Below are 24,598 nucleotides of genomic sequence, written 5' to 3' on the forward strand. Positions count from 1 at the left end.
TTCATTTCCTTGCTGTTTGACCCTACTCTAGTCCCTTAACCTCCATTGCCTAGTCCTTACCACTCTTCTGCCTTGGAACCAATGCACAATATTGGTTCTATGATGGAAAGAAGGGTTAAAAAAAGGGGGGGGATGAGCTTAATTCTGTCACTCTTTTAGCAGAACTCCCATTTTTAGAAGTCTTTGTAGTAACCAACCACAGGCTGAGGACTAAAGACTCGACTCACTCTCTTGTGTGCTTCCTGTAATTGTTTAAGTCACTATTCTTTTGTTTCTGAACTTAGTTCAGAATTCAGCCGGTCTGTCTTGGATTAAGTCTAGAAACCCAACTCTTTGGCCTCAAGGAATTTTGCTAACCTTGAGGATGGTGTGAGAAAGAGAAGATGGTTTGTTATGTTTACCTGCCAAGCAGGATGTCTAGTTTGTTGTCCAAAAGTCTGGGCTGGCATCTTGCACCCAGACTCCATCAATGAGCTCTTCTTAGTTTGATGGGGAGAGAAGTAGGGCTGTTGCTCACCCCCTTTACCAAACTTCCAAGTCCTCCTGTTGTTCCCTGCCCCTCAAGTCTGAAAGCAGTCATTTTTGTACTTAATTGTCCATCAGCAACTCTAAAAGCTCTGTGCTTCCTCCCCCCCCCCCACCTTTGTGGTTTAAACTTTAAAGCTTACCCTGGGTGTTTGAGGCTCAGGGGGCACTCTGGTATGGCAGAGTCCTGGTGCTCTCAGTCCCTGGTCCTGTCCAACCAAAGACTAAATATATGGTCCCCCGACTCCTCTGGTTTATTTATCCCAAGGCAGGTGTTGATAGTTCTTACTATGAATTAGTAAGGAAGGCAGTGTGTACTGTAGTAGATCTCTACTCTGCTAGGAAGTCATGGGTTCTAGTCCCATCACTGGACACATGATGGCTGTATGCCTGGGCAAATCAAGTTTTGTTGTTGTTGAATTGTCTGACTCCTTGTGACTCAATTATGGGATTTTCCTGGCAAAGATACTAGGGAGGTTTGTCATTTCCTTCTTCAGTGGATTAAGGCAAACAGAGTTAAATGACTTGCACATAGCTTGTAAGCGTTTGAGGCTGGATTTGAACTCAGCACTCTATCTACCAAGTTGCTTAGCTGCCTCCAAGTCAGGTTTACCCTCTCAGGTGTTGTGCAGTTGTTTCAGTCATGGCCAGCTCTTTAGGAATCCATCTGGGATTTTCTTGACAAAGATACTGAGGTGGTTTGCCATAAAAGGAGGCAGACAGGATTAAGTGTTTTATCCAAGGTCTCATAGGTAATGAGTGTCTGAGGCTGGATTTGAACTCTGTTCTTCCTGACTCCATGCCTGGTACTTTATCCATGGTGCCACTTATTTGCCTCTAACCCCTTAGTGCCCCAGGCAAATTCTAGGACTGTGAGTTAGTGAGCAGCTGATGATCTACTTTGAGAGAGGGAATTTCCTTACTGAAAGTTCCCAGGACCAATAAAATCACAGGTGCAATTTCAGAAGATGAGATGACTAATGATGCAGGAAACAGAAAATCCAAACCCTTCAGCTTTCTTCCTATTTTTAGCTTAGCACAGCCTTTGGCAAAAATTAGGTGCTTAATAAATGTTTATAGATTGATTGATTGAAACACCAATGAACTGGCATCCACAAGTAGAACGTTTGATAGCTAATGCTATTTTCCTAAGTCCTGGCTATGGACTTAAAATGGAAAGAGCCAGATGTACACAGTCAGAGTGTTGTTCAGTTGTACCCAACTCTACGTGATCCCTTTGTTGTCTATGGGGTCTTCTTAGCAAAGATACTAGAGTGATTTGTCATTTCCTTCTCCAGTGTGTCCCCATTTTACAGATGAGGAAGAGAGGCAAATTGGGGTTAAGTGATTTGGCTGGGATCACACAGCTAGATTTGAATTCAGATCTTCCTGACTCCAGGCCAGGTGCTCTATCCACTTCACCACTTCACTGCCCTTTGGAGTCAGAGTACATGGATAAAAATCCTGGTACATTTTAATGCCTACCATCTTTATGGCCTTGGGCAAGACATTTCATCTCTGGATCTGGTTCCTCATCTGTAAAATTATGAGATTGGCCTAAATGGTCTTAGAATGTCTCCCAACTGCAAATCTATGTTCTTATGAGCATCTGAAAATCACTATACAAAGTGTCTCCGTGACATGCAGGGACTGCTCCTTTGACTCGTGTCCATGTGAGTGTTTTCAGCCATTGGGGGGCACATCCTTAGAGGTGCCAGGGTGTCAAGGAAGCCAGTCTTGTGAATTTAATCCCCATATGGACTGCCAAGCTCCAGCCAATTCCACCTCTCCCTCCCTACTCACTGAACATTTAGCTGAATGTGAGAGACTTGTCTGTGCTTCACAGAATCTACTAAATTAGGCATTTAGAGCTTAGAAAGTACCTCAGTGATTCTCTGGCTCCAGGGCTAAGCACAGCTCCTGGCACAGAGTCATAGGCACTTAATCAATATTGATTAGTTGATCTGGTCTAACCTCAGGCACAGTGGATAAAGTGCTGGGTTTGGAATCAGGAAAATTTATCCTTCTGAGTCCAAATCTGGCCTCAGACACTGGGCAAGTAACAGTACGCCTCAGTTTCCTCAAGGGGAGAATAAGCTGGAGAAGGAAATGGCAAACTACTCCAGTGTCTTTGTCAAGAAAATTCCAAATAGGGCCACGAGGAGTTGGATTGAGCAATCATTTTTTTTTTTTACAGATGAGGAAACTGAGACCCTGAGAAGTGAGGTAGTTTGCAAAAAGTCCCATAGGTTAAAGTTTATTAAAGTTTATTAAAGTGACAGAACCAGCATTTGAAGCCAGGTCCTCTTGGCTTTTTCTGCTGCCAGAAGAACAAAATGTGTAGCCTACTGCTAGTCAATAATGTGACCCCCACCTACAAGAATTAGCTTAACAATACTGCTGCTGCTGTGACTCCAAAATTTCTTACACTGGAGGTGGAAAGTATCCTTTGTCCTAAGTCCTTTCAGAATTGCCCTGGATCTTTGGATTGCTGAGAGTAGTTAAGTCTTTCTGAGCTGATCATCGCACAGTATTGCTGTTACTGTGATGTTCTCTCAGTTCTGCTTATTTCACTCTGCATCAGTTCATGGAGCTCTTTCCAGATCTTTCTGAAATCATCCTATTCGTCATTCCTTATAGCACAATAGTATTCCATCACCATTAGATACCACAATTTGCTCAGCCTTTTCCCAAGTGAGGGACATCCCTTTACTTTCCAATTCTTTGCCCACAAAAAGAGCAGCTAGAGACATTTTAATTTTATTTTTAAGTTTTATCTTTATTTTATGCCAGTAACAAATTTACACATAAGTTTTCCAAAGTTACATGATTGATGTTGTCTCCTTCCCCTCTTTCCTGCCCCCTCCTGGAGCTGACAAGCAATTCCACTGGGTTATAAATGTATTATCATTCAAAACCTATTTCCATATTATTCATTTTTTTTAAAGAAAGCAATTTTTTAAAGCCAAAACCCCAACTCCTATACCCATATAAACAAGGGATTAATCATGTGTTTTTCTTCTGTATTTCTACTCCCACAGTTCTTTCTCTGAATGTGGATAGTGTTCTTTCTTGTAAATCCCTCAGAAATGTCCTGGATCATTGCATTGCTAAGTGTAGCTAAGTCCATCACATTTGATCGTCCCACAGTGTTTTAGTTACTGTGTATAATGTTCTCTTGGAGCTATACATATTTTTGTACAAGTAGGTCCTCCCCCTCTTTTTTAGAAATCTCTTTGGGAAGGGCGACAAAAGAATATCTACCCTTTGATCCAGCCATAGCACTGCTGGGTCTGTACCCCAAAGACATAATGGACAAAAAGACTTGTACAAAAATATTCATAGCTGCACTCTTTGTGGTGGCCCAAAACTGGAAAACGAGGGGATGCCCATCAATTGGGGAATGGCTGAGCAAATTGTGGTATATGTTGGTGATGGAATACTATTGTGCTAAAAGGAATAATAAAGTGGAGGAGTTCCATGGAGACTGGAACAACCTCCAGGAAGTGATGCAGAGTGAGAGGAGCAGAACCAGGAAAACATTGTACACAGAGACTAATACACTGTAGTATAATCGAACGTAATGGACTTCTCCATTACGGAGTGGCGGTGTAATGTCCCTGAACAATTTGCAGGGATCCAGGAGAAAAAAACACTATTCATAAGCAAAGGATAAACTATGGGAGTGGAAACACCGAGGAAAAGCAACTGCCTAAATACAGCAGTTGAGGGGACATGACAGAGGAGAGACTCTAAATGAACACTCTAATGCAAATATTATCAACAAATCAACGGGTTCAAATCAAGAAAATATGTAATGCCCAGTGGATTTACGCGTCGGCTATGGGGGGTGGGTGGAGGAAAAGAAAATGATCTATGTCTTTAACGAATAATGCTTGGAAATGATCAAATAAAATATATTAAAAAAAAAAAGAAATCTCTTTGGGATACAGACCTAGTTGTGGTATTACTGGATCAAAGGGTATGCCCAGTTTGAAACAAGCATTTATTAAGTACCTGTTAGGTGCCAGATCTACAAAGTATTTTACAAATATCTCATTTGATCCTTACAGCAAACGTAGGGGTGAATACTATTGTTATACTCATTTTGTCTACATGTATATTGTTTGCATTATATTATTTTATATATTTGTGCATTATATTATTATCCCTCAGTTGAGGGCACTGAGACATAGAGGTTAAGTAACTTGCTCAGGGTCACATAGCTAGTAAGTGTTTGAGGCTGGATTTATATAGCTAACTTTTATGTAGCATTTACTATGTTCCAGGCACTGTACTAAGTGCTTTATAATTATTATCCCATTGGATTCTCATAACAACCCTGGGAGGTAGATACTATTACCTCCATTTTCTAGATAGGGACACTGAGGCAGAGATTAAATGACTTACCTACCATCACATAGCTAGTGAGTTTCTAAGGTCAAATTTGAACTCAACTCTTCCTGATTCCAGACCTAGAACTCTATTCTCTGTGCTTCCTAGCTGACTCTTATGTCCATGGTGGCAAACCTATGGCATGTGTGCCAAAGAAGGCACATGTTGTTGCCCACCAAAGTTCATTACTAGAAAGGCAGAGGGACTGGAACCTCTCTTCCCCTTCTCTACTGTGCCTGAGGGCATTCTTCACTTCACCCATCCTTCTGCCTAGCAGCCCAATAGGAATGCTTCTTCTTCTGTCTGAGGAAAGGTGGAGGAGGGGAGCAGAAGCTGTGAGGTCTCTAGGAGTGGGTCATAGCATGAGGTCTCTAAAATGTTCACCATCACTGTTCTATGTCCAACTCAAATACCACATCTTCCATGAAGATGCCTCATAGGGGCAGCTAGATGGCTCAGTGGATAATGTGCCAGGCCTAGATATGGGAAGTCAAATCTAGCTTCAGATACTTCCTCATTGGGTGACACTGGACAGGTCATTTAACCCAAATTATTTAACCCTTACTACTCTTCTGCCTTAGAATTGATACTTGGTATTGATTCTAAAGCAAAAGGTAAGGGTTTAAAGAAACCAAAAACTAAAACAAAAAGCAAACAAACTAAAGTTTAAAAAAATATCTCTCTCAGGACCAGACAAGCTCTCTTCCACCTTGATTCTCTCAGGGCAATCTCTCAGATTCTTCTGCTATATTATATTATATGACAGGCATTGTTGTTCTACTAGATTGTAAGTTCTTTGAGGGTAGGGGCTATATTGGTTTTCATTGTTCTATGCCCAGCTCTGGCTAGCAGAGAATCTTGAATCTATTAGGAGTTTAATAAAGAAAATGACTGACTTGACTAATTGCTTATATGTGGGATTCTTTTGAGAGGGCTGGGTTCTAAGTCAGATGGTGACTTACCCATGGTCCTACAGCTAGGGTCACATGTGGGATTGCATTGAAGTCTTCCAGCTTCAAGTTCAATAATCTATCCACTCTGCCATGCTTTGTCTCTGACCTGGGTCAAACAGAACTCATTTAATTCTTCTGGCAGGTGATGGTCACATAATGGTAACTGACAACTTATGAAACAACACTGTAAGTGAAAGAGGGCTAGCCCTAGAGTCAGGAAGACCTGACTTTGAATCCCACAGCTGATACTAATCACAATCTTTTTTGTGCCTTGGTTTCTTTCTTTGTAAAATGGAAAGAAGCAAGGAGAAACAGTTTTTAAGCAACAAGACTATGCCAGGTACTGTGCTGTGTTTATAATATTTCACTTGATAATAACTCCTGGGAGTACTTTCTTCATAGGGTGGTTTTGAGTCTTAAATGAGATAATATGTAGAAAGTACTGTTGTTATTCAGCTATAGCCCTCTTTTCGTGACCCCATTTGGAGTTTCTTGGCAAGGTACTGGAGTTGTTTTTTATTTCCTTCTCTAGTTCATTTTACAGATGAAGAAACTGAGGCAAATAAGAATAAGTGACTTGCCTAGGGTCACATAGCTAATAAGTGTCTGATATCTAGTCTGAATTAGGGAGATAAACTCCCTGTCCATTGCACCGCTTAGCTGTCCTAGAAAGTACTGAGCAAAACTGGAGGTCCAATATAAATGTCAGGTATTCATTATCATTGCCCTCATTATTTGGGACAGATAGGGCTTTCTTTTCCCAAAGCTCTCCAGACTTAGAAGGTATAAAGTCCTTAAGGAAGAGGACAAGTTTTGCTTTTTGTCTTTGTGCCTCCACAGTATAACAATTGCTTAATCAATATTTGTTTAATAAATTTGAATTTCAGCCTCCCAGAATTCTTTATGCTTATTCCCAAACTGTTCCTCATTGCTAGAAGCAATTTTCATCTCCTGGTCTTTTGACTAGTGATCCCCTATTGCTGGAATGATTTATGGCCTCATCACCACCTGGTGCCTAGTTTCCTATAAGGCTCATTCAACATCTCACTTACTCTTAGCAACTTCTTCTTTGAGGGCACTTTTCATCTACCTTGTATATATCTTATATTTACCTGTTGAATATCTTTTGGTCTCCTCTATTAACATATGATCTCTTTGAGGGAGAGGATTGTGTTTTTGTTTTTCTTTCTATCTCCAGGGCTTAGCACAGTGCCTGGACCATAGCAGTCACTTAATAAATGTTTATTGATTGATTGGCACAAGAGAGAGAATCACTCAGCTTTGAGGCTGTCAGAGATTCCTCAGAATGATGAACTGACAAACTGATGGAAATCTATTGATTTGAAATCTACCCAGGCTTTGGGAAATTTGGCTCTGGTTTGAGATGCCTGTCAAAACTATATGACATCTGGTTTTTTTGTTTATTTTTTGTTTTTTAGGCACCAGGTTTTTCAAATTAAAGTCCGGGATGGAGAACAGATGAACAAATTGAATGAGCTGGTGAACATGGAGAACTTCAAGGTATCTCGTTTCCTTTTCTGTTTGGTATCTTCTGACCACTGAGTAGGATAATCTTTCACTGATATTATTATCAGCTTTGGCAGTTATAAACCTAAGGGGTTCATGGCTGATATTTGTAAAGCAGTTTGCATAAATTGTATCACTTTCCCCTTACTTTTTCTCTTTAAGCTAAGTCTGGAAGTATTCCCATTTGCTGGATGAGAAAATTGAAGTTCAGAGAAACTTGGCCCAGATCCTACAGCTAGTAAATGTCAAAGGCTGGAGATCTCTCTGTCTTTCTCTGACTCTCTGTCTCTGTTTCCGTCTTTGTCACTGTCTCTTTCCATGACTGTCTTTTCACTGTCTCTCTCTCTGTCTCTCTCTATCTCTCTGACTTTCTCTCCGTCTCTCTCTCTCATCCAGCACTTAGAATTGAAAGGAAGAAAACATATAGATCATTGATTTAGTATCACTGCCTTGGAAACTGGGAAGCAGGAGAAAAGAATTCCCCATTTCTTGCCCAGGGCAGATTTATTTATTCACCAACTTTTCCAATATGCCTTCTTTCCTTCCAAATTGTACAAAGAAGATCTGGCTTCAGGCAAAATGGCGAAATAAGTGGGGTTCCATTTTTTTTCTTTCTAAGCTTCTCCATCCTGGTCATATTCTTATCTCACCAGATGCCCACTCTGTCCCTAGTTTTTTTGATCTACCATTCATAAATTGGGCACAGACAGTTCTTCTGTTATTGTTGTTGTTATTCAGTCATATCGGATCTTTCTTGATCCCGTGGACCATACCACAGGTTGTCCTTCTATAATACACTATATCTTTTTTTTTAAATAATTAATTAAGAATATTTTCCATGGTTGCATGATTCATGTTCTTTCAGTCCCCTTCCCCCTCCCAGAGCTGACAAGCAATTGTACTGGGTTATACATATATCATTGTTCAAAACATATTTCCATATTATTAATATTTGCAATAGAGTGATCTTTTAATTCCAAAACCCCAATCATGTATCCATCGAACCATGGGATCAAGCAGTTGTTTTTCTTCTGTGTTTCTACTCCCACAGTTCTTTCTCTGGATGTGGATAGTGTTCTTTCTCATAAGTCCCTCAGAATTGTCCTGGATCATTGCATTGTTGCTAGGGAAAAAGTCCATTACATTCGATTGTACCACAGTGTGTAATATTCCCCTGGTTCTGCTCCATTCACTCTGCATCAATTCCTGGAGGTTGTTCCAGTTCACATAGAATTCCTCCAGGTCATTATTCCTTTCAGCACAATAATATTCCATCACCATCAGATACCACAATTTGTTCAGCTATTCCCCAATCGATGGACACCTTCTCATTTTCCAATTTTTCTGAGTGGGACCATTCCAGATATGGTAGACTGTCAAGTACGAGGGCAAGAGGAGAGGAAACATTTCTTAACATTTACAATGTACTAGTATTCAGTGTTTTCAAGGTATTATCTCATTTGGTTAAAGTACCAAGGTATAGAGATGGGAGATCGAGGCATGTTTAACATAGTTGAATTATAAGGTGCAGAGAGAGAATTACATTTTAAGAAGGCTGGAAAGGTAGGAAGGAGCCAAGTTTTTATTTTTGTTTTTAAACCCTTATTTTCTGTCTTAGAACCTATACTAAGTATTGATTCCATGGCAAAGGAGTGTTTAGGGCAATGTGATTTGCATAGGGTCACACAGCTAGAAAATGTCTAAGGCCATATTTGAACCTAGGTCTCCCATCTCTAAGCCTGGCTCTCTGTCCCCTGAAATCCACCTAGTTGCTCCCTATGGGGCCAACTTGTAAAGAGCTTTAAAAGCTAGGGACCTTTCTATTTGATCCTAGAACCAACAAGGAATCAATGAAGCTTAATGAATAGGGGAATGTTATGGTCAGACCTACAGTTTTGGAAAATTGCTTTGGCAACTAACTGAGTGGAGGAAGAATTGGAATTTGGATTAGACTTGAGGCAGGGAATCCAATTAGAAGGCTATTATATTAGTTCTGGTGAAAGGTGATAAAAACCTGAACTAGGGTCAATGAGCTATAGGACAGAGTTATTGCTTTTAGATGTTTTTCCAGTTCCTAAGCGTTCTCTCTGCAAAGAGGCCCCCCAGGTCTCATGAGTGTGGTAGTTTTTAGAGAAACGTGATTACTGTTTGTCTTTCTGGATTGCTCTTTTAGTTTCTTCTTTTGATTTTCTTCAGCTCAATTTCTGGAAACTGCCCACCACCCCTAAGCGTCCTGTGGATGTGGTGGTGCCATCATCTAGTTTGAAACTTGTCAAATCCTTCCTGGAATCCCATGGTTTAGAGTACTCCATCTCCATTGAAGACCTCCAGGTAGGTAAACTGAAACCATACCAGAAAGTTCATTCTTGCCAAAGGCTCGTTCATCTTCCAGAATATTGGCCTTGATTGTAGAAGAGGTCCTATGGGGTTGAAATACTTTCTTTTCAAGGACCTGGATGCTATTACCTTAGTTAACTCAACCATCAACCCTATAATTTGGCCCGAGGGTAGTATCCAACTAGGATTCTCCCTTCTGCTGAGGTGGGTCATAGATGAATTTGTACTTTGGCCTGCGGCCACTTGATAGACCCTACAGCTGTGACCTTATTTTAATTAACCTGCAGTGGTATGAACCATCCATAGGCAACTTTCAAGACTGTTTCTAGATATTTTCTCAAAAGACCTATTTCAGAGGTTCTAGATGCCGGATGCCAGGCCACTAAACAGGGACATTATGATGTTCAGTCAACATGAACATATAATTAAGCTGTACAAACTCTGTTTCCAGGAAGAATGAATAGGAGAGGAGAGACGGGCCAGGTGAGCGGAGGTGGGAGGAAGATTTCCTAGAAATGTGACCCTGTTTTAAAAGCTCTGGTTGACACTTTTCCTGTTAATGTTCATGTTGGCTGAAATTTTGGTTAGTAGGACCCCTCCTCCAGTGGGGTTTTGCCCATTTATCATTCGGTCATTGTCTGTTTTAGGCTCTCCTCGATGAAGAAATTAAAGAAATGAAACATAATAGAGGAAAAGAACGAAATAATGGAAATTTCAACTATGGGGCTTATCACAGCTTGGAAGAGGTAACTATTTCAGAGCAAATTCAGATTAGTGGCTTCCTTGGTTAAGTGTAGCAGCTTTACTAGTCTCATTCAAAGTAAAAGAAAATGCTTTTAACTCCTTTTTTAAAAAAATTGAAATGGTTTACTACACATGTATAATTACAACTAGTATCAAGCTTAAATCTACAAAATTTGTACTTCAAAATTGCTTTTTTAAAAACCCGTATTTTCTGTCTTAGTTATAACTCTAAGACAGAGGGGTGAGAGATAGGCAAACAGGGTTAGCGATTTGCCCAGGGTCACACAGCTAGAAGTGTCTGAGGCTAGATTTGAACTCACACCCTCCCAACTCCAGTCCTGGTGCTCTATCCATTGTGCCACTGTGATAGAGACTTGAAGAGAGAGTGGTTTCTGCTCTCTCTGAGATTTGACTGGCCAAGAGTTGGAGGAAAACCAGACTGAAGGAGAGACTTTTCTTAGTGTAGAAGAAAGAATTAACTGAGTTACATATGCAACTGGCTGAGGGTAGTGAAGACATGAGTACTAAGTCGGTGGCAATAAACTCTTTAGCTACACACAAGCCAGAACCATATGTGTGGATTAAGGTGGGACAGAAAAACTACAAGGCTCTTTTAGATACGGGTGCTTCAAAATCTGTCCTAAAGACATGCCCAGGGGATATCAACATAGGGGGTATAGTTTCTGTAGCTGGAGCAACGGGACAAATTCAACAGGTCCCTGAGCTCAAAAGCACTATGGTTAAATTAGGTTCTCTCACCATAGATCATACCGTCTTCTGATTCCATCATACCCAGACAACCTTTTAGGACGAGATTTTTTTGTGCAAGATACAGGCTACATTACAATGTGAAAAATCTGGGGAAATTTATTTACATCTACCCAAGAATTCACTGAAGCACTATCCGTTGTTGTATTTAGAACAACTTGAAGAAGAACCTGAAAAGATTCAAGTTGTAACTTCTATGTATGACATACCCACAGATATACCACAGGGGGTGTTTGCAAAACATCAAAATGATGTGGGTCAGATTAAATCGATTACTCCTGTTAGGATTGAAGTCAGCGAAGGGATACCACCTAAGATACCACAATACAAACTGAGTAGAGAAGCAAGAGAAGGGATAACACCCATCATAAATAGTTTGCTTGAGCAAAGTATATTGAGACCTAAGGTATCTGAATACAATAGCCCTATTTTAGTTATTAGAAAGAATAAGCTAAATGAAGATGGCACTCCCACTTGGAGATTTGTGATGGATTTGAGGGCTGTGAATAATTTCATTAGGAAGAGACATACTGTAACACCATCTCCAAATAATATTATAACTCAGATACCTGCAGAGGCACGGTGGTACACACGGTTGGACTTGAGCAACGCTTACTTTACCATACCATTGCACCCTGATTCTCAAAATATTTTTGCTTTCCAATGGGGACAAACCCAGCTGTGGTATACTAGATTAGTGCAAGGATGTTGTGAGTCTGCTTCAATATTTTGTCAACTGTTGCAAAGAGATCTAGCTACCATAACTTTCAAACGTAGCAAATTGATACACTACGTAGATGATTTGTTGCTAGCATCTCCTGACCCTAAGACTTGTTTAGAAGATTCAAAGAAATTATTAATAGAACTTTATAAGAGGGGACATAAAGTTTCTAAAAAGAAGATTCAATGGGTACTACCAACAGTTGAATATTTAGAATTTGTCCTGGAGGGGGGCACCAGAAAAATCTCTAATAAAAGGATAGCAGACATACAGAAGCTAGGCTTCCCTAGAACTAAGAAAGAACTTAGAGCTTTTCTAGGGGTTGCCAGTTTCTCAAGGCAGTGGGATATTCTCATATTTCCAAGTGCTTGATTGAGTTGACAAAGAAGGATATTAAGGAACCATTGCTATTGAAAAAGGAACATTTACATGATTTGTCACAGTTGAAAGGAGCTATTCTATCAGCTCCAGCTTTGGGAATACCTGATTATAAGAAAGAATTCCATTTGTATGTCCATGAAGCAAAAGACATCACTTCTGGAATGTTAGCACAGTATTTTGGGTTGAATCTGAGGGCTATTGTGTTTTATAGTTCTATCCTAGGCACAGTTGCACAAGGAATGGTGCATTGCCTCAGGAGCATAGCAGCTACAGCTCTAATAGTCAAGAAGTCCTATGATATAGTACTGGGATGTAAATTGCATGTGTATTCTGCACACCATATTGAAAAACTGTTATAGTCACAGAATATGCATTCATTCACCAATGCAAGAACACCCCAGTATGAAGTCATTTTGTTAGGCAATGATAACATCACAATTCATAGATGTGCACTGTTGAACCCAGCAACTCTGACCCCTGATTTGCTAGTGGGTGGGGAAGTATTGCATGATTGTGATCAAATAGTGGAACTTATGCATAGGCCAAATGAACGCGTTAAAGATACACCTTTGTTGATCCAGAAATAGAGTTATACATAGATGGGTCCTCCTATGTTCGTGATGGGAGAAAATTCACAGGGGCAGCGGTAGTTGACAATGACAAAATGCTTTGGCATACATCATTGCCAAGTCATGTTAGCACCCAAGGAGCCGAGCTCAAGGCTTTGCTCATGGCCCTAGAATTAGCTAGTGGGAAAAGAGCTAATATATTTCTGGATTCACACTATGCTTTCTCCACTGTACATTGGTCATCATATATACGGAAGAACAGAGGGTATAAAACTTCAGCTGGGAAACCAATTGCATATGGCAATCTGATAGATCATATTATAAGTGCTGTAGACTTTCCTAAGGAGGTGGCCATAATCCATTGTAAGGTACACACTCATGGAAAGGACAGGGTATCCCTAGGGAATGATAGAGCAGACATAACATTGAAATATGCTGCAAGGTTCGGTCCCTACCATGTGCTGAATTTCTCTCTGATCGAAAGGCATAATCTCACTGAAGCCTACGACAGAGAAGAGACACAGTCATGGAAAGAGCAGCTAGGTGCTAAACTAATCAGAGGCATCTGGATTGCTCAAGGGGGTAAACCAATTCTCCCTAAGAAGTTATATCAACATCTATGCACCGTAATTCATGCAAAGGGGCATTACATAGTGCAAGGGATTCTGGATACCATAAAGAGATGTTGGACAGCACCAGGAATTACAACAAATGCCATTAGAACTTGTCAGGCATGTGAAACATGCAGGAGATATAATCAAGGAGTGTTGCATTGGGAGGCAGACCACTCAGCTATGTGCCTTTCCAGTGTATTCAGATTGATTATATCAACATGCCTAAAGACAAGGGATACAAATATACATTGATTATAGTGGATAGACTGCATAGATGGGTTGAAGCATGTCTGTCCAAGAAGAGTGACACTGCTATGGTAGTGAGATTTCTATTGAAGGAGATTATACCGAGACATGGCATTCCTGATACCATTGATTTGGACAAGTGGTCTCACTTTACTTCCCAGATTCTACAAGAAATCTATAAGAACTTGGGGATTAAGTGCAATTACCATTCAGTTTATCGGTCCCAAAGTTCTGGGCAGGTCGAATGTATGAACAAAGAATTGAAGACACAGATAGGTAAACTGTATTCAGAAACACATTTAAAATGGACAGATGTTTTGCCTCTTGCTTTGTTCAACATTAGAACCAGGCCTAGGGCTGACCTGCATATATCACCTTTTGAAATGCTATATGGTCAGCCACTTTGGCATGGTAAGACAGTAAAGCCACCTTACTTGTCCATGTTGAGAGGGGAATGTGTTCTTCCTGAATACTTAAAACAGATACAACATAGGATTGAAGAACTGTGGAGACTGGGTTTGCTCGTGCAAAGAATACCACTAGATTTTTCATTGCACAAGATAAAACCAGGTGATAAGGTCTATGTCAAGAACTTTAATAGAGACTCTCCTACAGAACCAAGATGGATCGGACCAACAACGGTCGTGATGACAACCCCAACGTCTCTAAAGGTTGATCAAAGAGATCCATGGTTCCATGCTTTGCATGTGAAATTGCATCATACCCATAATATTGAGTAGCCCTAGGAAAATAATTGATAAGCACATGCAGTTCTCACCAGAAACACAGGAAAGCACACGAGTACTTGCCACCAGAATACAGTAGAGAGAACCCTGCACATGTTGTAATAATGAAAGGATAGCACCCCTGAAGTAAATAATACAGTTCCAATAAGAAATACAGGCAGTAAAACAAAAACCAAAAAAAGCCTCAACGTAAACTATAAAATAGTCTCTGCCTGAAAGAGTAACAAAACGAAAAGAACTATCTCCAAGAACTACAGACAGTAACCATTCAAGAAACAATAGCAGTGACCATATGATAAACCTCCTTGATGAAAAAAAAAAGAAAGAATGAAATCAATAAACACAGGCATAATGCTCACACCAATCCATGTACAAACACCTGTATACCTTACCTGCAGGCACAAAGAGTACAAATGCAAAAGCTTGCCCCCCCATGCATGAAGAGAACATATATGATTCATACTTGCATGCATGAAGAAAGATTGATAAATTCTGGCACTCAAGAAGATTCCATCTTACTTCCATGCAAAAGTAACTTTCACACACACGTTAAGATCTTACTTGCACACATTTGTTTGTGGTTTGTTCGTGTGTTCTGGGTTCCTGATTGATTTTACCAGTGGATCATGATTGGAAGACCACGTCTTCGATCAAGACTGGACGAGGCAACTGGCATGCAGACCAGATGAAGGACCAGAGAGGAAGTGAGAGTTTCTATAAGCAACATGAATGGACATGGAAGGACTTTGGAACTTTGAAATCTTGGAATTTTTGATCATAAGGATGTGTAAGAATGCGTCCTACATGTGAACATCACATATGTATGCATGCACATCCTACATAGCAAAGTAAGCTATTTCATGGATTTGGGTAAGTATACAAAGTGCATAGTTGCATGAAAGCAAAAGACACACTGATGAGAAATTTCTGTGAAAAATTCAGACAAAGATTTTTCTTTTCTGCATGAGTTTGCACCGAAATTTAGAATGATGTACATATGTAAATTTGTATAGATCCTATGTACACATGTAATTACTAATTAAATCACTTGCTGACTATATTAGAGTAAGTTATTAATAGTCTAACTACTAACATAGTGACAGCCTAGTGAGTTTAAGGCTTAAGAAGGTAGAGACATAGTAGTTCTGAAGTATAGAAGTTAGATTGCATTAGGATTGTAGGTTAGCATTTGTTAGTGTTAGGAAATTTTTCTTAGGGACTATATAGACATTAGGATAAGACATTTGCATATTCAATATGTTATTGCCATTGTTGAGATGATTTGAAAATTGTTAATTTACTTATTGTGATGTATAATACTATGTGCATGTAAATCCCTTTACATAAACCATTTTCCTATAATCCATTCTTAGCTTAGCATTTAGATAGAACAGCTAAAATGAGTTTAGGATTTTGTTATTTTGGGAGGGGTAAGAGTATATTTATAGCAGAGCAAAGTTAAGATAGATAGAATTATTATTAATAAGGTAAGTATCATTGAAAAATGCAAGCTGCATTTTTTTTGTCTAATAAAAGGAGGGATTGTGATAGAGACTTGAAGAAAGGGAGGTTTTGCAGGACAAGCCAAGATGCAAGAACCAAGGCTGGGGACCTGCCTGTCAATCAAGAAGAAGGTTCCAAACAGAATGTTCCCAGGAGGAGAGGCAGTTGAAGCCCCCATGTGGGACGGCTTAGCTTTGGGCTCTGACACAAAAAGAGAAACTGGGACTTCTGACTCTGTCTCTCTTAGAGAGTTGAGATGGCCAGGAGAAACTGAGAAATGAGGATCTTGTCTCTGGCTCTGGAGAGTTAAGCTGACTGGAGGAAGGGAAGAAGCTAAGAACAGATCTCAGTTAGCTTTTGTCCTTGTGGGGCTGGCTTGGCTTTGGGCCTTCTAACTAAGGGAGAAACCTCTGCTCTCTCTGAGATTTGACTGACCAAGAGTTGGAGGAAAGTCAGGCTGAAGAAGAGACTTTTCTTAGTGAAGAAGAAAGAAGATTTTAGCCATTGTCCTCCATCTCTCTGTCTTAGAGTCACAGTTGTGACTGGATTACTTTCCTAAATCCTCAAATTCTCCCTCATTTTAGATTAGGGACACTCTCATCCCTCTTACCTCAGTTTCCCATCCTGTTATCCCAATAAACCCCTTACCTGAGAAGGAAAAAGAGTATCTTTATAGTTCAATCAGGGGGGAGGGAAGAAGCCAAAGGCTTGGGAGACAGGGATGAGTAGGTCAAGGAGGGAGGGAGAGAGGGTAGGAGGAAGTTAGGAGAAATACGGATCCACTAGTCATCAGTAGGGATCAATAGGCAAACCCCAGAGCATTCCCTTGTAGCAACAGTGTCTCTCATCTCTCTCCATTGCAAGTAGGCATTGTGTGTCCCCATACTTAGTAGCAGCTGCTCTCTAGCCAAGTCAGAGTACCATTGCAGCAACAAGAAATAGTCACAAAAAGATTAATATTTTTCTATTTCACCACCTAGTTGCCCCTTCAAAATTATTTTTGATGTACAATATGTTCCTGGCAGCTTATAGGCCCTCCTTTCTGAATTTGCTTCCATTCTCGGTCCATTCACTTCTGTATTTGTGTATACAATATTACTTTCATATTGTGATAATTGGCTATATTACAATATCTTTCTGATTTTGGTTTCTTCTCTTTCATTTGTCTTTTCAGATTGTTTAAAATACAGAATTGACTCCAAGACAGGAGGTAAGGCCCTTACCTCCTGTCTTGGAGTCAATTCTGTGTATTGGTTCTAAGGCAGAAGAGCGGTAAGGGCTAGGCAATGGGGGTTAAGCGACTTGCTCAGGGTCACACAGCTGGGAAGTGTCTGAGGCCAGATTTGAACCTAGAACCTCCCATCTCTAGGTCTGACTCTCAATCCACTGAGCTACCCAGCAGCCCCCTCTAGTTATATTTTTAATGGCATTATTGCATTGATATACCTTGGACAAGTCACTTAACATCTCTAGACTCCAGTTTCCTCATCTATAAAATGAAACAGTTAGTCTAAATGGACCTCAAATTTAATTAGTCTTTCATCAGTGGTTAGACATCTAGGTTAGCTTTTGGTAATATTGCTGCCTTTCTATCTATTAGTAACTTTTTCCTTTGGGTATCTTCCCAGGAGATCAAAGAGGGCCATTATTTAGCAATTAAAGCCTCTCCTTAATCTAGTTCCCGCCTATATTTACACGTGGATTAAATATTATCCCCCAGATTTGCTCTATTCTCTAGCTTTGCTGGCCTTCTGGTTGTTTTTCATACACAGAAGCAGTAATATATCTCTGGATCTTTGCATCTTCGAAGTGAGGGGTTCCTTATGAGAGCAAACGCGGGACGTGGTTTTCTAAAATCAGCTGGTGGCAGGCAGGTCCCAGGAACCGGCATGGGAGGGCCGGTGTACCCTGAGCCAAGGGTTCCGCGGCCCTGAGGGAAGAAAGAAGAATTAGAGGGAAAAGTTGGCGGGGGGCGCATTGTATGAAAACAGCCATTCATGAACTCCTTCCCTTTCAGCTTTATCAGGAGATGGACAGAATTGCTTCGGATTACCCCAACCTAGCGAGTCGCCAGGAGATCGGGCGTTCTTTTGAGAAGCGGCCGCTGTACGTACTAAAGGTATGTGGGACCGCAGTGAGGACGCCGGGGCGGCGACGCAGCAGGGAATAGCCTCGGACGGGCTTTCCACGCTCGTGTTACCGACGAGAAGCTGAGAGGAAGAGGAGATCCAGAACCTTTGAGCTGGTTTCCTAAAGGAGTTCAATACGTATCTGATTTGTAGAGTTGTCTGTTCGTAAAGAGCGGGAAGAGAAAACCAGGTAGCGGTGAGACAGTTTGGCAGTAGGCATCCAGATGGCTTTTGCCCATGTGTCTCATGGAGAACTCGTATGTGCCAGGCTGGGCTGTGGCTTTCCTGAAGTCTCGGGCACAGAGCGCCTTGAAACTGTGAGTGGGGACGGCTCGGCGCCAAGGGGCCAGAAGCAGGTCACAGTCCCCGGGCGATCAGAAGTTTTAGAACCCTGACAGGATGGCTTTGGGCATACAAATCAGCGGTAGAATTCACTTCTCAAGGGTTTGCCCCAACGCATAGCCATGTCAGTACATTACTATTGATTCCAAAAGGGCAGAAATGGGGAGCAGCTGGGTGGCTCAGTGGATTGAAAGCCTGACCCAGGGGATGGGCAGTTCTGGGTTCAAATCTGACCTCAGACACTTCCTAGCTGTGTGACCCTGGGCAAGTCACTTAACTCCCATTTCTCCCAGCCCTTACCACTCTTCTGCTTTAGAACCAGTACACAGTATTGATTCTAAGAGAGAAGGTAAGACACAGTGTCTATGTAGTAGGCAACTTTCCCCTTCCCTCCAGTCTTCTCACCTGGTCTACCTATGACCAAAGGCACACATTTGAGAGACAATTGGCCAGACTTAAAGGTTATAAACTGAGACTATGGAATAACTAATGCTAACTCGCCAATGTGAAGAATAAATCTAACCTTGGACTTAAAAAAAAATGTATATCTAGAAAGGCTAGTCTCCCCAGTGGTACAAATGGGAATTCACCACTGTTATCAACAAAGAGAAGCAACAACTATTTTTCTAACTCTGGGTACTAAGATCATTTATGAAGATGAATCAGAAATGAGTTCCCACAGCATCTTTAAGGCCTGGGTTATAATCTCATCTTGGGTCTTTCAAAAGACATAATAGTACCTTTGGTCATAGCACCAACAGCCATATGCATGGGAGCTCATTAGAATCTGGCAGATAGGAGGCAGCTGAGTGGCTCAGTGGTCCAGTGTTCAAATATGGCTTCAGACATTTCCTAGCTATATGACCCTGGTCAAGTCACTTAACACCCATTGGGTAGCCCTTACTGCTCTTCCACAATACACAGATTTGATTCTAAGATGGAGGATGAGGGTAAAAGAAAGAAAAAAAAGAACCTGGCAGATAATATCTTGCACATCATTTGTACAACCCAAGATTGCAAATATTATGATTAGCAAATGTTTTCTTTCCATTTGCTTTAAAGATTGTCCATGAAGCTCCAAAAGGCAGTAGAGACCTTATTGCTGTAAGATGGTTCCCACTGCTAACCAGCTGGGCTACTTTTCAACAGACTAGTTGGATAAATACTGCCATTGATATAAACTAGGCTTTGAATGATTTTAAATACATAAAAAAGGAGCTGGTGAAAAGACTAGCAAAGAGAGACAGAGCTAAAGGAGTATTCCTTGCCACAAGGGATATAATGGAAATAGCAGTAGACTTGGGGTCTGGATCCTGGATCAGCCACTTGCTAACTGTATGGTCACAGGTAAGTTATTCTATTTTTTCAGTGGTAAAATGGAGATTCTAAAATTGGAATAATTTCTTTCACAGTATTGTTATGAGAAAATGCTTGGTAACATTATGGAAATGTATGCTAGTGTTATGATTTGGTTTCCATTTCACAGTTCAGCACTGGGAAAGGCAAGAGACCCGCCATTTGGCTGAATGCTGGAATCCACTCTCGTGAATGGATCTCTCAGGCTACAGGAATATGGATAGCCAGGAAGGTCATGTCTCCTCTTTTGTACTAGACACTTTGGTGGGTAGTTGGGACCTTGTAGGAGTGCTGATTTGTCTTCTGTATCTGGGATTGAGTGGGGAAGACACGTTGGACTGAACACACCCTACTGCATGATGGGAAGTTACTGGAACAAAATATTTTCTTAGATAACAAAAATATATTATTGATGGTATACAACTCAGCAGATGACCAGAGTTCATTCTGTTCTCAGACACCATTCAGCAACAGGATCAGCCCCAGACAAAATTGTGAAGCAGGCAAAGGTTGCCTTCAGTGCTCCTCCTTCTTTGCCTCCCCTTGCCCTCTTTGGGTTCTCAGTGCTCTTGTTCTGTCTCTGACCTCCTCCAGATAGAAACCAATTTCTAGCTAGTGGTCACATTGGAAAGTGACAAATGAATTCATTCCCTTGAAGGAGAGAGTACCCAATAACAGTTTCTCATGTTCATCCTTTGAGGGCTATTTATATTTTAGCTGGGGACAGAATGAGAGTGGAATTTCATATATTAATGAGAGTTTGGGGTGAGTTTGCCTTCTTGGAGCTCCTCAATAACCTATGGGTCAGATGATCCTGTATGGAGAAGTTATAAAAAGGGGAGTTCCTGGCTCCTACCATGTAGGCTGGAAAATATTATTCCTCTCTTCCCTACAATTAAAAGAAGGAACTTAAACTCAGACAGGAATGGGCCAGCCTCCTACACTTAGAGTCACAGGAGCGAATTCTGGAGCTAGATGATAGCAGTGGCTAGTACACTGGACCCAGAGTCAGGAAGACCTGAATTAAAATCCAACCTTAAATACTTAATAGCTGGGCAAGTTGCCCAACTTCTGTTGACCCTGCTCAAGTTCTTTGATCTCTGGGTGCCTCTGTGTTTTCTCATCTGTAAAATGGCAATAACAATAACACATACATCCAGGGTTGTTGTGAAGATCGAATAAGATAATATTATGAAGTGCTTTGAAATCTTAAAGTGCTGCATAAATACTAGGTATTATCATTGTGCAAACTCTGTCAAATCATTTCGCCTCTGGTTCTCCATTTTCTTGTCTCTAAAATGAGATTGAATTAGGTGGCCTTTAAGATAATTTAGAGCAGAGATTCTTAACCTTGAGTTTGTGAACTTGCTTTTAAAATATTTTAATAATAATTTCAATATAGTTGAATATATACCTCTCTGAAGGTGATCACATAATTATACAATTAGTAGAACAATACTCCAAATAGTTGAACTTGAGGGAAAAGGAGGTACCAACAACATGGCTGGAGATGGCACATCTGATGGGGGCTTTGTCTCTGCTTAGATTGTTTCTGACTATGGGAATGAATCAAGCATCACCTCCATCTTGGATGAAATGGATATCTTCCTGATGCCTGTGGCCAATCCTGATGGATATGTCTATTCTCAAACCAAAGTGAGTAACTCCAGATGGAGTGGGTTGGGAGTCGTCAGGAACCTTGGCTGTGCAAATAAATGCTTGTGGGAGGCATTGGATCACAGTAGTAAGAGCACAGGAATTGAAGTCTTATCAAATCAGTAAAGGTTGGTCAAAAACTTAAATACTTTCTTGAGTCAAGACTCCTCCAGTCTATGGTTGGCAGCTGGATCACACCTGGGCCCAAAGAGAGTTTGGATCTGGATTATTACCTTCAGTTTGAGATATCATATTTCAGGAAGGACAATGACATGAAGAGTGTCTGGAACAGGGTCACCAGAGTGGTGAAAGGACTGAAGACCAATAGAGACTGAGGATCTATAGAAGGAATTGGGGAATTGCAGATGTTTTGCTTGTGGAAGAGAAGACACTGGGGAATAATGGTTGTCTTTAAGTATTTTGAAATGCTAGTAGGAGGGAAAAGAGCTAGATTTGTTTTGTCTGATCTCAGGGTAGAGAGGCAGATTTAAATTCAATATAAAGAAAAAATTTAAGGATAGCATTCATTTAAAGGAGACTTGCCTGCTTTGGGAAATAATGAGATCCCTTTCACTGAATCTTCTAGGCTACATGATTACTTTTGGATGAGATTATAGGGTAGACTCCTGGTCAGGTACAGAATGGACTAACGTAGGTGACCTCTGAGTTTTCTTCCAGTTTAGCAGTTTGGTGCTCCTAGGAATTTTAAGTTCCTTACTAATGCTGAGAATTATGCGAGCAATGTATGGGCCATAGTAATGCTAGGTGGCTCAGTGGGTAGAGTGCTGGACCTAGAGTCAAGAAGAGCTGAGTCCAAATCTGGTCTCAGACACTTACTAGCTGGGAAAGTCACTTAACCTCTGTTGGTCCACTAGAGAAGGAAATGGCAAACAACTCCAGTCTTTGCCAAGAAAATCCCGTGGGCAGCATGGTCTATGGGGTCACAAGAGTTGGGCATGACTGAATGGCAACAATGGATCCTTTGCATCTGACTGTTCTTTCTTGGGTGGGTTTTCCATAGAACCGCTTCTGGAGGAAGACTCGATCCCGTGTACCTGGAATTCAATGTGTAGGAGTTGACCCAAATAGGAACTGGAATGCAAGCTTTTCAGGTAGGATATATGCCTTAAGTTTATGCCATATCTTTGGTTTTTACATCACTTACATCATCACTGTGCCTGGTGCACAGCATGTGCTTCTTTTTTTTAAACCCTTACCTTCTGTCTTGGAGTCAGTACTGTTTATTGACTCCAAGGCAGAAGAATAGCAAGGGCTAGGCAATGGGGGTTAAGTGACTTGCCCAAGGTCACACATCTAGGAAGTGTCAGGCCAAATTTTAACCCAGGATCTCCCATCTCTAGGCCTGATTCTCAATCCACTGAGCCACCCACCTGCCCCATGTATGTGCTTCTTAATAAATGTTTGCTGACTCATTGAAACATGCTTGCTGACCTCCCAATAGATTTTTTCTCCTGGAAAGTCATCTCTTCTTACAACAAATAAAGGAGATGGGGAGGAAAAGGAACAAATATTTATTAAGAGTCTATTATGTGGGATAGCTAGATGGCTCAGTGGATAGAGAGCCAGACCTGGAGATGGGAAGTCCCAGGTTCAAGTGTGACTTCAGACACTTCCTAGCTGTGTGACCCTGAGCAAGTCATTTAACCCTGATTACCCAGCCCACACTTTTCTGCTTTAGAACCTATACTTACTATTGATTTTAAGACAGAATATAAGAGTTGTGTGGTTTTTTTTTTTTAAGAGCCAATTATGTGCCAGGCACTTTTTACAATTATTTAATTTGATCACATAGTAGGTGTCTCCTCTATGTTTTTTGATGGGTTCCACAGTAACTAACCTGCTGGTGGTGAGCCTTTCCAAACTTGGGCTGTTTCTGTTCTATTTTTGAAGCCTTTCTGACCTTGTCTAGGATCTGCTTTTGTGACTTCATGGTCCCATCTACAACATGGTGGGACATTGAAATGGGATGGTAGTAGAGGGAGATTTCCAATGTAAATGATAACTTTCAAGTACAAGAAAAGCTACTTGATGCCTTCTATCATTTCAGTCAAATTATTATAGACAAAACCAAGCTGGATGTCTGCTTAAAGAGAGGAAAATTTGGGGGTGAGACTGAAGGGCTCCTGGCAATTTTGGAGAGGGGGGATTTGCACTAAAAATTGCTGTATTATATAGTATAATAGAAGTAAAAACCCGTCTACCTGCTGTCATCCTATGGCAGAATGGAAGCACCTTCAGGGCAGGGACCATTTTCATTGGTATGTCCCCAGCACCTAGGACAGTGCCTGGTACATCACGACTTCATAGATGCTTCTTGTATTGAATTGTCCCAAGTCTTGGAGGGTCTATGCTCTTATTTATGTCTGCTTGGCTTGCTTCCTGTCACAGGAGAAGGAGCCAGTAACGACCCCTGCTCCGAAGCGTACCATGGACCCAAGCCCCATTCAGAAATAGAAGTAAAATCTGTGGTAGACTTCATCCAAAACCATGGGAATTTCAAAAGCTTCATTGACATCCACAGCTACTCACAGCTCCTGATGTATCCTTATGGGTACACATGCAAGCACCCCCGTGACTTTGCTGAACTGGTAAGTGGCCACATCCCTTGGTCCTCCACCCAAGTGACTTTTAACCCTTGCTACTCCCTCCCTTCTGGAATCTTACCCAAGGGGTATCAGAACATCACTCCGTCCCGTGTCCCCAACCTTTCACTGCTTAAGCCTGCACTAAGATTCTGAGGATTTCCTGCATTTAAAGAAAAGTCCGAAGCCCTGGGTCAATTTTAGTAGAGGTTCACTGTTTGTCTGCTCCTCCTCTGCATTTTGGGCTGTGAAAACAGCCAAAGAGGAGAGAACGGGTCTTTCCATAGCTCTCTTATTTTCCTTTTGAACCAGCTTCATGGCAGACTCAAGCAAGTCTGAGGAATAATTTAGGAATTTCTGGGACTTCCCTGAAGTCTGTGCTCATTCTCTGCTCTGGCCTTTTCACTTACCTCATTCTGTTGTCCGAATTTATGGAACCCCAAAATGGGGGAACGATGAGTGGTAGACCTTACGGTAGGGAAA

General features: G+C 41.1%; 1 protein-coding gene across 2 annotated transcripts in view; it reads left to right on the forward strand.

The window, feature by feature from the left end:
• The window catches only part of LOC100020543 (carboxypeptidase A4), a 32,243-nt gene that overhangs the window by 2,182 nt on the left and 5,463 nt on the right, over nucleotides 1-24,598 (forward strand). For both annotated transcript variants that reach the window (XM_007504319.3, XM_007504320.3), the window contains exons 2-9: nucleotides 7,313-7,394; nucleotides 9,597-9,731; nucleotides 10,385-10,483; nucleotides 18,047-18,148; nucleotides 19,987-20,088; nucleotides 21,402-21,512; nucleotides 22,534-22,624; nucleotides 23,922-24,121. In XM_007504319.3, the coding sequence (XP_007504381.2) occupies nucleotides 7,313-7,394; nucleotides 9,597-9,731; nucleotides 10,385-10,483; nucleotides 18,047-18,148; nucleotides 19,987-20,088; nucleotides 21,402-21,512; nucleotides 22,534-22,624; nucleotides 23,922-24,121 (922 nt within the window). The remainder of the gene's footprint in view (nucleotides 1-7,312; nucleotides 7,395-9,596; nucleotides 9,732-10,384; nucleotides 10,484-18,046; nucleotides 18,149-19,986; nucleotides 20,089-21,401; nucleotides 21,513-22,533; nucleotides 22,625-23,921; nucleotides 24,122-24,598) is intronic.

Source organism: Monodelphis domestica, chromosome 5, assembly GCF_027887165.1.
Source record: "Monodelphis domestica isolate mMonDom1 chromosome 5, mMonDom1.pri, whole genome shotgun sequence".
In the NCBI taxonomy this organism is placed as follows: domain Eukaryota; kingdom Metazoa; phylum Chordata; class Mammalia; order Didelphimorphia; family Didelphidae; genus Monodelphis; species Monodelphis domestica.